The sequence below is a fragment of the Cavia porcellus genome, unplaced genomic scaffold (assembly GCF_034190915.1).
Source record: "Cavia porcellus strain 051 isolate PalLab524CR breed Dunkin Hartley unplaced genomic scaffold, mCavPor4.1 scaffold_26, whole genome shotgun sequence".
Lineage (NCBI taxonomy): Eukaryota > Metazoa > Chordata > Mammalia > Rodentia > Caviidae > Cavia > Cavia porcellus.
In genome coordinates, this window is record NW_026947509.1 from 33,025,305 (window position 1) to 33,043,642 (window position 18,338).

Sequence of the window (18,338 nt, forward strand, 5' to 3'; positions counted from 1 at the left end):
ATTAAAATGGAAAGAACATCATGCACATTTTATCATTGGTTTTTATGGAATAAAGTCAATGTGAAACTTGCATTACTACATGCATACATATAAAATAATTTCAACAAATTGAGAGAAAGTCATAAAAAAGTGCTATGAGTACTTTGCAACAGGAGATAGCACAGGAGAAGTAAAAAGACATGTTTCAAATCTTAATGTCTTTTCCATAAAGGTGATTAGAAGTGTAGCTTGATTATGAAATGTACTGATGTCTTTGTTGTGCACACACCTATCACCAAGGATAGCTTCATAGTTTGCTTAACCACAAATGGTGAATGGGTCTGAATAATTCATGAAGGAAGAATTGTGAAATATAAATCATAAATTTAGTAAGGAATATTTTATTTGCAGTACAAAGCCAGGTTATCCTTAACATGCCAAAGGAGAGAGAACATACCCTGGGCAAGAGTTTTTCCTCACAACAGTTGATTACACCAACAAAGACCATGTTGGGCATCACAGGTCCGGGAAACCAAAGTCGGTGAGAACAACAAATGTGTGGGTTGGCTGAAGAGATCACCCGCTGTCACAGCTATCTGGAGCTTTTCAGACACAAGATTGAAGGCTTCCTTTTAAAAAAGGTGAGGCAAAGTAAGCCATCGCCCAAGTGAAAAATGTAGTTCATAGTCTTCTTGAAATTCATGGGTCTGAGTAGCCAGAGAGAAATCTGGGAACACAAGTGACAGGAGCATCACTTTCTTCAAAATAAAGACAAATGTTCCTCTTGCAAAGACCACAAATGGAAATGAAAAATATTTGGCAACACTTACAACACCCATATCAAAAGAACCCAGAAACATCCTATTAAAAGAACTCTTCTAGGTGTTCTACTAATTTCTTATCATGAACCAAGCTTCAGCAGTTAGAAAAAAGGTCAAAACCACCTTTGAATGGACCAGTTAGTTTAAAAAACATTTCTTCCTTGGTTTTCCATTTGCTATCAGCAAAAATCCTGCATTCCTGGTCTAATTCCTCCAGAGTGGAAGAAGTAAAATAAGTCTTTACTGTGAAGTTCAGTGACTGTCCGTGTTGCCAACTGGTCTCTGGCATCACCACAACCACCTCGTGTCCTGTCTGGACGAGTTTCTCCACCACCAAGTGCAGGGTGAACCTGTGGCTCCCATCGATGGGCACCACCAGCAGCCTGCCTGCCTGGGCAAGGCCAGATGCCAGCAGCAGACACAGGCACACAGGGAGGGGGGCAGGCGAACATGCGGGAGCTATGGGGACTGCAGCTGAGAGCCACCCAGCTGCTCACGCTGTCAGCTGGTGTTAAATACAGAAGTAATATAGACCCAAAATCTGTCCTCAGTGGAGTGCATGAATTCACGCAAAACTACATAACCTTTGTACATTGCTATATTTATTCATAATGATTAATGAGCACTATTGCAAGCATATCTCTTGGTGTGTTTCTAGCCAAAGGCAGTTTACGATTTTTGCCTTTGGAAGATTCCTATTTTGTCCTGAAATGTGACTTTAGAAAAAAGCTTCTGAGCCATCAATTTGAACTTGGAAAACCCATATTAGACTAAATTTCTATTCCTAGCAGGAAAGTGAAGTTTGGGCCTTCTCATCACACTACAAAGATTCCATGCTTACAAAGAAATTTTCAACCTAGCTCTGGGAGTACCTGACCTCCTCACTGTTATGGAACAATGGCTCCTGAGTAACCCTGCCAAGGATAGACATTATTGTTTGTCTTACTTTACAAGGCTTCATCCTTCCTTTTCCCACCATCTGAGACTGATATGCTGAAACTTGACGGATAGGTCACTGCTCTCAACTACACCTGTGCTATACAGACAGAATGAAATTCAGTTAGAAGTGTAGGGAAAGTGCTCGCTATAAGCCTGCCAATCATCTTCCATCCCATTCCTATCACTTCAGACAGCCGGTATTCACTGGAGCTGATGGGACTTAGAAGGGAGAGAACAGAGGCCCCCATCAACTGTCCTGGTACTTCTGTGATGCTTCCGCTGTGCATACTACTGTACTTACTCGCAGGGAACACAAGCAAGAACAGTACTGCTAGATCACACAGAGTCTGGTTGAAACAAAGAAATGAGGCCCTTATAATAATGATCACCATGGGAACCTTGACAATAACTCAGGGTTGTTTCCAACTGTGGCATCTGCTCACAGAGACCACCCAAACTCATAGAACAGCTACATAGCTGGGCTGCTTGCCACTAGCAGCAGATCAGGAATTCAAACTAGCTTTGTCCCTAGACTGTCATTTTCCATGCACAGGGTCAAGGTCCAGCAAGTAAACCCACTCAGACAGGAACATTTCCACCTCAGATGTCAGAGAACCCAAGGAAACACAGTGGCTTCACACAGCAAGTCCATCCAACACTTGGCAAAATGCAAGGCCAATGACCACACTCATGCACAGACTTCAACTTTGGAACATTTCGGAAAAACACAAGCTAAACATTCTTAATTTGGGTGGATTAAACCCCTGCCAATCAGTGAAATTCACCCTTGGATGAATCTGAAAAGGAGGCATTCCAGAATTGTGCATGTCTAAGGTATACAGAGGCCCCTAGGTCCTCCTTTTCCCAAGAAAAGACTTCATACCAGCAGAGTTCATTCTACAGCTTTGCCAACTGCAGATCCCAAGGAGCAGAGGTGCCTGACCAGGTTACACAGCTAGTAATCAGCCTCACCAGAAGCTACTGACACACTGAGCTAGAGGCTCCACCTGCTAGGTGACTTACACAGTTATTTCACCAGAAAGTTGAGCCCAGTTACCACAGCTGCCACACCTGACACTAGAGAATAAACAGTGGCCTAATCACCAGAGAGCTCACAAGAATCCCTTCCTGCCTAGGGTGGTGATGAGCTTGCCCTTCTGAATTACAGTGCAGGGATCCAACTGAACCTCACAGTAGAGATCCTGAGTGGTAACTGCCATGACACCCCCTGAGTAACCCTGGACCATGTTCTCTGCATAGTTCCCAGAAAACTACAGTAACGTACGTTCATCTCTCTCACAGAATGCAGCAAATCATCCAGAGAATTATATATCATAACCAAGATAGATTCATCTCAGGGATGCAGGGATGGTTCAATACATGTAAATCAATAAATGTAACAAACCATATTAACAGAGCCAAGGACAAAAACCATATGATCATCTCAATAGATGCAGGAAAGGTTTTGACAAAATTCAGCACACATTCATGATAAAAAAAAAAACCTACTAAAAGTTGGAATACATGACCTTTATCACAATCTGATAAAAAGCTATCTATGACAAACCTACAGCCAAAATCATACAAAACAGACAAAAAGAACAAAGTATTCCCTCTCCTGAATCAGGCTCCACCAGATCATCTGGAGGAGATTACTCAGCAAGAGGACAAAGCACACCCTCCTGTGAACCAGCCAATGTGTGGGCTGGGAAACCAGAAGAGCACATACCCTCCCAAACCCACCACCACCTCCTGTAAGCAACTGCCTGATTCAGAAGACTCAGGTAAGACAGCAACAGAGGTGAAAGGAACAGCTTTATCCGTAAGTTTGATTGACTTTGCAGGCCTGGGGCTGGCGGTCTGGGCATTTTCCTGAAGGATGGCAACGTGCACTGCAGCAACTGAGGAGGGATTCCTTCTGAAACCCAAAATTTTGTTTCATTTTCCTGTTTTATTTCATTTCTGTTTCTGGTAACCTGAAAAACTACTTTGAAGATAACAATATGCAGTATAACAACGATTGTTAAATTACTATCATCTTGTCTTGAAAACCTGTATAGCTATTGTTGTTTTGTTGTTGTTGTTGCTGTCATTTTGCTTTTGTCATTGTTTCTGAAGGTTTTTTTCATCTTGATTTTTCTGGGGGGTTTTTTGCTTCTCTTTAAAATAAAAAAGTGTACAGTGGATACTGTGACTTGGGAAGAAACTGTTCAAGGGAAGGGACAAACTGTGATAAGGGAGAGGAAGAATGGATAAAGGGAAAGAATATACATATATACAGGATAGTTAAGGGAGCTATACAGCTAGCTTCTGTATATTGTGCTATAGCAATCTCTGTGCACCCAGGGTTATAGTAGTACAATTTTTAATAGCTAAATCTTGGAAACAACCCAAATGCCCATCAACCACAGGATGGCTAAAAAAAAATGTGGTACTTTTATACAATGGAATATTACTCAGCTATAAAGGATAATCTTGAGGCTTTTATAGGTAAATGGCAGCAGCTTGAGACCATACTCATAAGTGAAATAAATCAAACTCACATTTGTAAATATCATATTGTCTCCCTACATCTCCAATGACATACAAGAAAGCAAAATATGACAACACCTTAATGTGATCATTCAACATGGGATTTATCCCTGAGAGACAAAGATGATTCAACATATACAAGTCATTGAATATGATCACATTAATAGTATGAAGAATAATAACAAATGATCATCTCATTAGATTTAGAAAAGTTACTTTACTTAATTCAGTACTTTTTATGATTAAAAATAACCTATCACCAAATTAGGTATAGAAAGATTGTACATCATCACAGTAAAGGCCACATGAGAAGCCCACAGTCAACATTATACTTAACAGTGAAAACTGAAATCTTTTCTCTAAGATCTCAAATACAATCAGGATAATCTCTCTTGGCACATCAGTTCAACTCTGTACTGATAGGCTTTTCTAAATCAACTAGATAAGAAAAAGAAATAAAAGACATTCAAATAGAAAAGAAAGACATGAAATTGTCACTTCTGATAGAATAATATTCTATATAGAAAACCCAACAGACTCCACTAAAAAACTCAGAGAACTAATGGATGAACACAATAAAATAGGGAGATATAAAATCAATACCCAAATACCCATGGCATTCCTTCACACAGGTTACCTGTAAAATTAAATTAACAATTCTATTTAAAATTGCTGCGAAAAAACCACACGGGATGGTGCACTCCTGTAATCCTGGCACATGAGAGGGTGAGACAAAAGGTCCTCGCAGCCTAGGGTACAAAGCCAGCCCAAGGCCAGCCTGAACTGCATAGCAAGATTCTGTCTCAAAAAGACAAAAAAATTGCTACAAAAAGCACATAGGAATAAATTTAACCAAAGTGATAAAAACCTATACACTGATAAATAAAATGTTAAGAAAATTTTAAAATGGACAGATTCTAAACTTAGTGGGTTGAAACAATTAATAATTTTTAAATATCCCCAATGCCCAAAGCAATTTACAGATTCAAAGCAATGTCCATCAAAATACCAATGACAGGGGCTCGGGATTTAGCTCAGCAGCATAAAGGCTTGCCCTGCAGGTGCCAGGCCATGAGTTCAATGCCTGATACCAAAAAAAAACATACCAATGACATTCGTCACTAAAATGAAAAAAACCTAATATATTATATGCCCAGAAAAGACCCCATTGGCTAATCATATATATACACACACATAAACCAATCCTGTTGTGTCACATTTCCTGATTTTGAAATATGCCACAAACCTCTAGTAAATAAAACAACATAGTACTGGTAAAAACTAGACTTGTCAGCCAATGGAAGAGAACCTCTAAGGCCAGAAACAAACCCATGCATCTAGCCAACTGATTTTCAGCATATATGCCAAGAATACCCAACGGGGAAACAGTCTCTTCAGTAAATGTTGTACAGAAACTAGATATTCACAGGCAGAAAGACAAGATTAAACCTTTGAACCATACCAGAAACAAATCAATTTTAAGTGGATCAAGATTTAAATTTAAGAACAGGAACTCAATTGGTTAGTCACATTTCTATTACTATGATGAAATTCATGAGCTCAATAAATTATAGGGAAAATGATTTATTTGGGGTCACAGTCTTAGAGGTCCAAATCCATGAATGGTAGGTCCCAAAGGGGGGCCATGAGGCAAAACAAAACCACTTACATCATAAGTCCCAATATTTGGTGCCCAAAGTGACCACAGTGCATGACCTTCAAGCCACAACTACAATCAAGGTGCTAACAATCCACTATTATTTGCATGACTAATATAAAGGTAAGTGGAGCATTTTACTAATTATAGGGCTCAGACACAAGTTACAAATAGGAATCTGTCCTGGGAGTCTGCTGCTCAAAGGAAACAATGGGGCAATCACATTCCTTATCTGCAGAAGAAAAATAATTTAGCCTATTGATCATGAAGCTTTTAAATGATGCAGACATCAAAGTGCCATCAAAACAAATTCATAGATTATTCTGTCAGATGGCAACCTTCTAGCCTTCCTTTGCAAAAGCAGGTACACTTGATATGAGAGCTTGGGCTCAAATAGGTAAAAGCTTTTTGTAGCTATGATCCAAAATTTAAAACAATCCACCCAAAAACTATAGCTATGTATAACCTAGTGAAAATGGCCCTCCTGTTCTTGCAATGTAACTCAGCAAACAAAGCAAACCAACAACCAGTTACCATTAAAATATACTCTAACTATGCTGACAAAATGATTGTGAATGAGGTATTTGAAATGGAACAAAAGAGTCAGATCACCACAATAACATGCCTCCCAATGGATTACAAGAGAAAAACAAAGCATGTTTTACAAACATGGCTAATCAAATGTATTCACTGTTGCAAGATATTTGTAATGAAATGCAAAACTTCCAATTCTGTTTCATTTTCCACATCACATTTGGAAGATACTGTTTAAACTGCTGTGCTTCCTACAGTTGCCCCAACCCCCGTGCCAAGGATTCAGATCAGAAATGAGCTCCCTCTTTCCCCACACCCAAGGAAGCCAAAGTATAGTGACATGAGACTATAAACACAGAGATTCTGCTTTCTAGTTACAGAAGAAACAGATGCAGAACACCCATCTCATAAACACAACATGCACACAGCTTTTAATCTTTTATTCTTGAAAGAATTTAGCTAGAGTGTGCCTGACAATGGATTCCTGGGTCTTTTATATACTTGCTTGGTTAGATAATATAATTCAGGGCTTCCAAATGGTGCCAGGTGATGTAACCCATCTCGCTCTCACAGGTCTATCATCAGCACAATTCCTACATTTGGAATTACATTTAAAAACACTCATTTCAGGGGGCTGGGGATTTAGCTCAGCAGCATAAGCGCCTGCCTTGTAAAGCAGGCAGTTGTGAGTTCGATCCCCAGTACCGATAAAAAGGAAAAAGACAAAAAAAAAAAATTAAAAAAACATTCATTTCAGAACAAGCTCAGAATAATCAAGAGAGCGAAGATGAAAACTTACAAGCTACTACTCAGGGAATGTTACCTGACACAAGTAGAGATGCCAATTTGGAAGTTCAAGCACAAGCCCTGCCCGATCTTTTCACACAGTGCAAAGAACTAATATACTGAGCATAGATTTCAGTCCCAGAAGGTGGTACATGCAATAAGTCCTTTACCCAGATACTCCAAGGACCCACAAAAACTTATACCCAGTTTGTAGCTACATTGAAAGAAGCTGTAAATAGACATATTTCTCATGACAATACAGCCAAAATACTCCTTCATCACTTAACATATGAGAATGCCAATTATGAGTGTAAATTAGCCTTACTAAGGACTTATCTACTTATATTCAAGTACGACCACATCTGGACCTGCCTCTGATACTTGTGCACCATGGCACAGGATATATCCCAACATCTTGCCCATAAGGCAGATATGATCAAATGTTTTAATTGTGTAAGCATAGACACACTCACTGGCACTGCCTGGAGCCAATAAAGGCATCACAGTACTCTGAAACAAGAAATTGAAGAGGAATCCAGAAAATGGAAAGATATCCTTCACTCATGGAAAGCAAGAACAAACATTGCAAAAATGGCCATACTCCCAAAATTCTTATACAAATTTAATTCAACTCTGATTGAAATACTATAAGCATACCTCACAGATCTAGAAAAAACATTCCAAAACTTCATATGGAGCCACAAGAGATCTAGAACAGCAAAGGCAATCCTGGGCAATAAAGGCAAGCCAGGAGGCATCACAATCCCAGACTTGAAATTATACTACAAAGCTGCTATAATAAAATCAGCATGGTACTGATGGAAAAAAAAAACAGGCCTGAAAATCACTAAAACAGAATAGAAGATAAATACACAACTACAAACATATTTATCCTTTTTGTCTTTCATAAAGGGGCCAAATATGTTCACTGGAAGAAAGATAGCCTCTTTAATAAGTGGTGTTGGAAAAACTGGCTTTCTACATGTCAAAGGCTTAAGTGGACCGAAGCTTATCACCATGCACTAACGTAAAGCCAAAATGGATCAAAGAACTAAATATTAAGACAGAAACTCTAAATCTACTGGGACACAGGGTAGGTAGAAAGCTCAAGTACATAGAGGTAGGTACAGAGTTCATGAACTAAAAGCAAACTGCATGAAAAGTGCTTCAAAGAATCAACAACTGGGATCTTGAATTATTAAAATGTTTTTGCACATCAAAATAAATCAACCTCAGAGTGAAAAGAAAAGCTATGCATTGGGAAAAGATTTTTGCCAACTGTTCTTCAAACAAAGGACTTCTTTTTATTACATATCAAGAATTGAAAAAAAATCAGGTCCCCCAAATTCAAAGACCAATCCAAAACTGGACACCATTCTCAGATAAAGAAATTCAAATGGCAAATAAATATATGAAATAATGTTCAGCATAATTAATCATTCAAGAAATGCAAATTAAAACAACACTGACATATCATCTCACTCCAGATAGAATGGCTAACATCAAGAAATCAAGAAATAACAAATGGGGAATTTAGCTCAGCAGCATAAGCGCCTGCCTTGCAAGCAGGCAGTCGTGAGTTCGATCCCTGGTACCAGCAAAAAAAAAAAAAACAAATGCTGGCAGGGCTCTGGTTAAAAAAAAGATACAGAACAGAAGAATTGTTCCCTCTCCATTGTTGGTGGGAGTATAGATTGGTATGACCACGGTGGAAATCAGTGAGGAGATACCTCAAAAAACTAAGAGTAGAGGTTCCATCAACTCAGCTATTCTCCTTGGGGATTTATTTTCCCAGATGAATTGAAAACAGCATACAACAGTAATCTATGTGCACCTATGTTTATAGCTACACAATTTGTAATAGCCAGATCTTGGAAACAACCCAAAAACCTATCAAGGAATAGATTACAAATGTGTGATATTTGTATACAATGGACTAGTATTTAGTCATAAAGAATGATCAACTAGAAAGCATACTCATAAGTGAAATGAATCAGACTTGCATGTATTATCAATATACCATATTATCTCCCTAGTGTAAGAAACTAAAAGAGTAAATAAGATCAGAAAGTTATAATAGATATAGTAAAAGGAAAGCAACTGCTCAAAGGGAAATTTATATTGTTTGATCGGTTTTTCATGCTCATATCTGATAACCTGAGCAACCATTTTGAAGATAAGAATATGCAAGATAACAACCATTGTTAAATTCATATCATAGTATTTTGAAATTCTATATCGCTACCATTTTTTTGTCATATCGCCTTGTTTTTTGTTTGATTCTTGATTTTTCTGTTTTTTCTCTTTAAGACAAATTTTTTAAAAAAGAAGTTTCTCAAACAAAAAATCAGAATTTCTAGAGATAGGGATGTCAGGACTGATGGAACATATTCAATGAGAAATTCAATAGCAGAATCATTAAAGCAAAAAAAATCAGAGGAGTCAAGAGAAAAAAAAGAAAGAATTAAAGAGTAGAGGAAGCAAATTATTTAGTTATTTTTTATGGTTTTTTTTAATTAAGGGGAAAAATTTAAAAAATTAGCAGGAGATATTATAGTAACTTTTTTTGATTTCCTATTAACTTGTTTTGAAGTCCTGTAATACTCCCACTATCTTGTTTTGACTGATTAGACTCTGTTCCGTCCTGTATGATAGTATCAAGTTTGAGGGTATAGGCAACTACTTTGAAGGCAATAAGATTCACTTGATGCCCATTCTGGTTTGACTATTGTCTCCTTTGGAAGTCCTGTAATGTTTACAATGTTTAAGTTTTATTGGTCTTGTTCTCTACTGTTTTGTTCAACTTTATAATACCTAATGAGATAGACAATTCTTTTTAAGGAAACAAGAGGCATTATGGTAACCATTGTTGATAACCTTGTACTCTGTTTTTACATCATGTGCTACGTCTATCCTTGGTTTTGACTGACAGCTTTGTTTTGCCATATTTGACTTTATTCTCTCCCCCCCCAAAAAAGTAATAAGAACTAAGGAGTAATAAAACCCAAAATGTGTAAATTTTGTTGTAAAAAAGAGAGGGGAAAAAAAGAGCTCTAAAGGATACAACAGCAAGTGTGTTTAGGGGTGTTAAATAGCTGACCATATTAATGTTTTTGGTTGGATCATTGAACACAACTGTTTGCAGTCTCTCTGAATGTCTACTTTGTATGCTTTGATACTGTGACTTGAGCAACTATCTCTAAGATGATAATGTGTAATCTATTAACTGGTGATTTCTTACTGTTTTTTGTTTTTTTGTAGTTCTGTATTACTTGTACCCTTGCACCGCTTTGTTTTGTTTTGTTTTTTCTCTTTTTCCTTTTAAATAAAATTTAAAAAAAGAGTAGAGGAATATTAGAGAAATTGTCAGGCATCATTAAGAGACAAAAATCATTTCAGTACAAAAGTTGACTAAGGAAGAAAAAAGGTGAGTGGCCAGAAAGCATCACTGAAGTAACAGTGGTTATAACTGCCCTGGTCTGGGGACAAGTGCCAATAGCCTGATAAAGGAAGCACAACGCTTTCTAATGAAATGCAAACCCAAGAGTACACAAAATGGCAAATATTCAAACTATCAAAAATTCACAACAGGAAATGGTTTGATACAAGAACTGTTTCTTGTAAAAATCATACATGTGCATTGGTCTAAGGAAAACCTGAAATCATAAACCCAATCTTGTTTTTTATTACAATAATGTATAAAGAGAGGCATTAATTAAGCAGGTAGGGACGCCAGTTTCTCTCTCTCTCTCTCTCTCTCTCTCTCCCTCTCTCTCTCTCTTCCCCTCTCTCCTTCTCCTCTGTCGAGCACCACAACCACTAACTGGAATCTTTAGAGACAAGGTTAGGGACTGGCACTTAGAACCACTAGCAAAACAACACCTCCTACAACAGAGCAGGACAACAAGGCTGCAGGGACAGAGACTGGGGAGTGAGCCCTTCACAACCTTCCACCAGTGACCAGCCAGCAGCGGAGCACCCTTGGGCAGGGAGGTCAGCAATCCTTCCAACTTGTGACCACCAGAATAAAACAAGGAGAGCAGCAGCATGGGGGAGGTGCAGCGGTGTGGAACAGAGCAGCCTGTGCAAAGTCCGGGAGGCACCGACTGTGTACAGGACTAGGAGCCGACTTGGACTATCTCGTCTGGAAGTACCGAGCAACAAGGAGAGCAATACAGACGCCGACAGGATAAGATGTGTTTGGGCTATTCAGAAAGCTGATGGCTAAGGCTGGCCACAGCCCCCACATCTGGGGCCAAGACCAGCCCCACATCCAGCACTAATCCTACTGCAGGTTTAGTGGGGCTCTGACGTGGACACTACCACACAACAGTGGACACCAAAGGGATTTTATTTAATTTTTGTCTTCATTTGTGTGTATTATTTCCTTTTACCATCTGATCGGTTTCCTTTTTAGGTTTATACATGTGTTTCTGTTCTACTCATCTTCTTTCTCTTTCCTCAACTCTCTCTTGATCTTATGATGCCTTCATATGAGTGAACATTGTCCCTCATCTCTCTGATTTGCCTCAATAATCTCTTGCTTTCTCCTTCATTCTTTCTCCTCTGCCCTGTTTTCCAATTTCCCAAAGCTTATGTGATCATCCTTTGTCCTCCAGCGTTGGTTTAACTATATTTCCCTTTATCCATTTCTCTGTTTTGTCCTCTATACCTCTTAAATTTTCCCATTTCAGGGTAAAAATCACTCTTCTGGGGGAAAGTCATTGCATATAAGTTCCTAATTTATGTTGAGTTTTGTTATAGAACTGTAGATTTTGGCTCTATTTTTCAAGGTACCAAATCAAGAGTTACCACAGTTTGTTTCTTTCTAGGTCATGCTTGATGCTACTGTTATTGCTAATTATACTGCTTTAGCCAGCATGTCACATTTGTTGCAATCAGTTTTCCTCTCTTCTATGACAACATTTTGACTGTATGAGGTCATAACCATCACTATAGTTCAGTACCAAAAGACAGTGTGCTGAGCCAACTAGATAGCAAAAATCTCATCCTTAATAAATGAGGAAAGTAGAATCTTGAGACAGACACAAAAAAACAAGAACTTCTTATACACAAAAGACACCTCTAAGGAATAGATACCACCTAAGGTGACCTCAGCCACCTGATACATGACAAAGGGTACAAACATGTTTATTGGAAGAAAGACAGCCTTTTTAATAAATGGTGCTGGAAAACTGGCTTTCCATAGGCCAAAATTAAAACTAGACCCATGCCTATCACCATGCACTAAACTAAAGTCAAGATGCATCAAATATCTAAATATTAATAGAGAAACACTAAATCTGCTGGAAGATAGAACAGGTAGAACTTTATAAGACACAGCTAAAGACAAAGACATTATGAATAAAACCCTGATCACACAGGAGATATTACAAAGAACCAACAACTAGGATGTCATCTTAAGAATCTTTTTCACTGCAAAAGAACCATTACCAATAGAGTAAAAATGCAAGCCACAGAGTGAGAAAACATTTATGCCAGCTTGAAACAAAGAACTAATCTAGAACATATAAAGAACTGAAAAAATCATACCCTTCAGATTCAAAGATCCAATCCAAAAATGGGCATCTGAGATAGAAAGACACATCTCAGAAGAAAAAGTACCCACAGCAAAAGAATATGAGAAAAAATGCTCAACATCATTGACCACTTGAAAAATGCAAATTAAAACAACATCAAGATTCCACCTCACTCCAGAAACAATAGATATCATCAAGAACTCAACCAATAAAAATGCTCGTGGGACTATGGGGAGAAAGGGACACTTTCCCACCATGAAAACCAGCACAGAAATTCCACAAAAAATAATTTGGCCAAGGCCCAATTTGACCCAACTATTTCCCGCCTAGATTCTACCTAGAAGAATTAAAAGCATCATATCACAGCAATATATGTGTACCCATGTTTATAGCAGCATAGTTTTCAAGACTAAATCTTGGAAGTAACCCAAATGCCTATCAACTGACAAATGGATTTAAAAAGATATAGTTTTTTATATAATGGAGTGTTACTCAACCATAAAGAAAGATAAAATTGAGACATTTATAACTAAATGGATGGACTTTAAGACCATAAGCATATATATTATGTTCATCCTTTTGATTTGACTCTGTTCTGTTATGTCACATTTGTTTTTACTCTCTTCAAGAAAAAGTAATAAGAACTGTGAGAGTAATAAAACCCAAAATGTGTAATTGTCATTGTACAAAAGAGGGGAAAAGAAAGTGCTCTAAATGATATAAATGCATGTATATTTAAGCGTGTAAGACAGTTAACGATATTACTGAGTTTTGTTGGATCACTGAACAGAACTGTTTGCAGTCTCACTGTTTGAATGTCTGTCGATGTCCGCTCCCGGCCGGCAGGAAGGACACACGACAAAGTCTGGTAGTGGACAACCTTTTCTTTTTATTTTCCTTCTCCGTACAGCCTGCCCTGGGATCGCTCCCAGCCGAAGCCTCCTCTGGTCCGCTCCCCGCGGCTCCTTTTGTGCTTCAGTCTGCCCCAAAGCCTCTACCGGTCCGCTCTCCGCGGCTCCTTTTGGGCTTTTACTTCTGGGCTTCTACCTGGCTTCTTCTTCCGCCCAGGGGTGGCACCGGTATATATACGGGTACAGTGTCCAATCATGTTAAAGTAAGCAAGGCAAGCTGATTGGCTAACATCATCAGTTGCCAGGCAGACTATATTGTTGAGCGGGTTGCTTACGCGGTAAGCAGGAAACTAACGTGCTCGATGGGAGGGGTAATCTACCTCAGGCTTCACTCTTCACTACAGGCCTCACGTCCGCCAAGTGAGGCGACCGGGCTCGGGGCTGCGGCTCCCAACATCTCCCCCTTTTTTATTTTTTATGAATGTGCGCATCGTAGCCCTTCCTGGACTGGGTGCAGAGGCTTATGCCCTATGCGTAGGCCCACCGTAGGTCCTTGGCTTAGACCCTGGTCGGCCATGCCATGGTCTGCCAAGGCCCTGAGGCCCTCGTCCTTTTTCTAGGGCCAGGCACAAACTGGACGGAACCTGGATGCACACAAGCTTGCACTCATTTCCTCTCCGTAAAGAAATCCCCTCGGAGAGAAATTTAGACCTGGGCAGCATCTAACAGTCCAGCGGCTTACGTGCAGGATGGGGTAGGGCCTGGCTTAGGTCGAGTCGTGCTGGGGAGGCACGCTCTTACCCGTCATTGACTCACCTACCCTGCTGTGTATTGTCACCTTATGGAGGAGAATGAGGGATGCCCGCCATATCTAGACTCGGTCGTGGGCCAATTGAGCAAGCCATGCATATGCCTGAGGATCTTCTTGTCCATTTCGGGCTACCGCTATTTCTATTCATCTTATTGGTTGGTCTGTGATGGATCTCCAGTAGGGCAGGTCTGATCAGTCGAGGGCTTTGTTGCCCGTGTCAGTCTCTCCGGTATCCACAGTGGTTCTCGTCCCGGTTCCTGTGGGAAAACACAAACCGCGCCTCGGTTCCAGCTGACCACTGGATCCGGGCCCATCCATTGTCATGCCATAGATAACCGCGCCTTTGGAGGCAGGCCTTGGCTTACTCCCCCTTTTTGTTTTTTATTTTTTATTTTTTATTTTTATCTTTTTCGTTTTTTTTTTTTTTTTTTTTTTATTGGTACCAGGGATCGAACTGGCGATTGCCTGCTTACAAGGCAGGCGCTTATGCCGCTAAGCTAAACCTCCAGCCCCCATTTCCTCGACCGGCGTTTTTCTCAGCCTGCTCGGCAGAGAACTCTGTGTACCAGGCTCGCCAATCCAGGTAACTACCCGAGGGCAGACACGCCTTTGCCAGCTGAATCCAGTCCGCGGGGGTGAGGGGCCCAGAAGACAGATTCTCCAGCATGGCAATGGTGTAAGGCGCAGTCGGCCCAAAGGTTGTAACTGCATTTTTAAGTTCTCTAATCTGCTTTATCTCAAAAGGCTCCCATACATTGCGTCCCTGGCCCATAGCTACTTGTACAGGAAATATCCCGTAGGGGCCACTATCTATCCCAGGTGGATGTACCTCATGAGACAAGCGTCCCCCCTGCCAAAGCCGCCTGTAAAAATACCGACCCGCCGGCGGCGGAGCATAAGACAGCGGCCGTGATTGGGCGGAAAATGGGGGCCCGTGCATCACTTCCTGTTCTGGCGAAAGGGGAGAGAGCTCCCAGGCGGCCGCCTCGTGGCGAGGAATCGCCTCCGGAAACGGCCCCCAAGGTGGGGCGGAAGGCTTCGCCTCCCTCTCGCGCCGGGGAGCGCTCAGGAGCTCTCTACTCCTCCGCAGACCAGGTTGAGCAGAGCGCAATTCGCGGTGCAACGCTGGAAAAGAACCCTGTGACTCCTTATCGAGCGACTTGGGCTCCTGACAGCTGGTCTCTTTGGCCTCCTTGCCATTCAACTTTCAGACGACTCCGAGGCTAGAGCCCCGTCCTCCTCCTTAGCATCTTTGTTCCCCTTGACGGGCCCCTCTCGGGAGCTCCCTGACTGGGCCTGCTCAAATACCCTGCGTACTTTTGTAAGCTCTTGAGAGCTTTCTCCACAACCACCCTCGCTCTTAATGTTACTACCTAGCATGTTTCCCATTTTTTAATATGTTACTCACCGCGTGAGGCCCAAGGAATCCGCCACTTACGCGTGAGCCTGAGGGGAGTCTAAAAGCCCTGTAGGTGCGCGCCACCCAGAGCCCAGGCTTATCCCCAACTCACCTGTCTCGCAGCTCTGTACTGGAGCGTTGTCCACTTCCACGTCTCGGGGGTGATCAGTCCCCGGGCGGGCCTCCAAATGTCGATGTCCGCTCCCGGCCGGCAGGAAGGACACACGACAAAGTCTGGCAGTGGACAACCTTTTCTTTTTATTTTCCTTCTTCGTACAGCCTGCCCTGGGATCGCTCCCAGCCGAAGCCTCCTCTGGTCCGCTCCCCGCGGCTCCTTTTGTGCTTCAGTCTGCCCCAAAGCCTCTACCGGTCCGCTCTCCGCGGCTCCTTTTGGGCTTTTACTTCTGGGCTTCTACCTGGCTTCTTCTTCCGCCCAGGGGTGGCACCGGTATATATACGGGTACAGTGTCCAATCATGTTAAAGTAAGCAAGGCAAGCTGATTGGCTAACATCATCAGTTGCCAGGCAGACTATATTGTTGAGCGGGTTGCTTACGCGGTAAGCAGGAAACTAACGTGCTCGATGGGAGGGGTAATCTACCTCAGGCTTCACTCTTTACTACAGGCCTCATGTCCGCCAAGTGAGGCGACCGGGCTCGGGGCTGCGGCTCCCAACAAATGTCCATTTTATATGCTTTAATTTTGTAACTTAAACAAATATTTCTAAGATGACAATATATAATCTATTAACTAGTGATTTCCTACTGTTTATTTGTTCCTGAAATTCTGTATAACTTGTACCTTTTCTGCTTTTTTTTCTTTTTCTCCTTAAATAAAAATTTTTTAAAAAGACCATAAGCATAAGTGAAATAAACTGGACATATGTGTAATAAATATTGAATTATCCCTCTGATGTGAGAAACTGATCATGTAAATAAGAACAAGAATATACAATACATATTGTGAAATAGGAAGAAATTGTTTCATTCCCACCTAGAAACCACCACATGCGGGCTACTGCCAGAGTAGGGACAGCCAGACCCAAGCCTCTCTCCATGAGTTCACGCCATTCATGGACTATAGGGAGATAGAACCTGGGCCTCACCAGGAGATGATCCTGCCTGGAAACCAGTGCCATGCGTGACTGCTGCCTGAATGTGGCAGTCGTACCCCAATCCTCTCACCCTGAGTCAGCACCATTTGTGGACCGCAGAGGGAGAGAACAAGACCTCACCAGGAAGTGATCCCAGCCTGAAAACAATATCATTTTCATTGTTTTGTTGGATTTTATTCTCTTTTGTTTAGTTTGACTATGTTAAATCTGATGGCATGAGCAGCTATTTAAAAGATAGCAAAACATTATGGTAGCCATTTTGGATTTACTATTGGCTTGAAGTTCTTTATTGCATTCATTTTTTTGTTTTTATTGTTTGTATTCTATTCTGTTCTGTTTGATTTTTACTATGTCTGAAGGTATCCAGCTATTTTGAAGACAACAAAAGGCATTATGGTAACTATTGTTGATTTCATAAGATTTTGAAATCCTGTATCTCTTATGCTGGTTTATTTTGATTAGTTTTATTCTATTCTATGTTCCTTGGTTTTATCCTCTTTAAAATAAAAAAGAAGAAATTGTTTAAAATGAAAAGGGAAATAGGAAGAAGGGAGAGGGCAAGGAAGAAAAGGAAACAAAAATGAGAAAAGAAGCATAAAATGAAAATGAGACAGGGAGGAAATTGGAGTTTGAAATGGGACAGGAATGGGGAAAAAAGATAAATCAAGATACGACATGTACAGATACAAATTCCCTATAATGAATAGATCATTATGTATACCTAAACTATACCAATAAACTAAAGTAAAGAGAAATTCAAAGACATAAATTTCTGGTAATTTAATGAGCTAAGTAAATTGTTGGTTGTTGTAATAATTTTAATTGATACCTTGAAGAAAAATAGACATTATGGTATCCATTGCTGATTCTGTATTATCATGCTGTGATATCCAGTAATGCTTCTATTCTTTGATCAGAGTGGTTTTAGTCTGTTTTGTATTGTTTAATTTCAACGTACATGAAGGTATGGACAGCTAATTTGAAGAGAATAAGAGACATTATGGCAGCCACTGGTAATTTTCATATTGTCTGGTTTTAAAGGCCTGTAATGCCTTCATTACTCTATTCTGATCAGTTTTATACTATTTTGTTTCGTATGAATTCATTGTGTATGAAGATATAAGCAACTATTTAGAAGAAAACAAGAGACATTATGGTAGCTACTATCGATCTCCTACTGCCTTGCTTTGAAATCTGTGTCACATTGTTTTGCTTCTGATCTGATTTGTTCTGTTTTGTTATGGTTATGTTATGGTTAATTTTACCCTTTTTTAAAATACAAAATAAAATAAAAATATTTAATTGATATAAATAGTATTGGAGGACATTCATAACCCCCACTATTTGCTTGCTTTTCTCTGCTTTTTTTTTTCTTT

At 40.2% G+C, this 18,338-nt stretch overlaps 1 protein-coding gene across 1 annotated transcript in view; it reads right to left on the bottom strand.

Moving 5' to 3' along the window:
- Nucleotides 1–375: 375 nt before the first annotated feature.
- LOC100721632 (UDP-glucuronosyltransferase 1A10) overlaps nucleotides 376–18,338 on the bottom strand; it is a 35,301-nt gene continuing 17,338 nt past the window's right edge. The window contains exon 2 of the mRNA XM_003474404.3: nucleotides 376–706. Coding sequence (XP_003474452.2) covers nucleotides 572–706 — 135 coding nt within the window. The 3' untranslated portion in view covers nucleotides 376–571. The remainder of the gene's footprint in view (nucleotides 707–18,338) is intronic.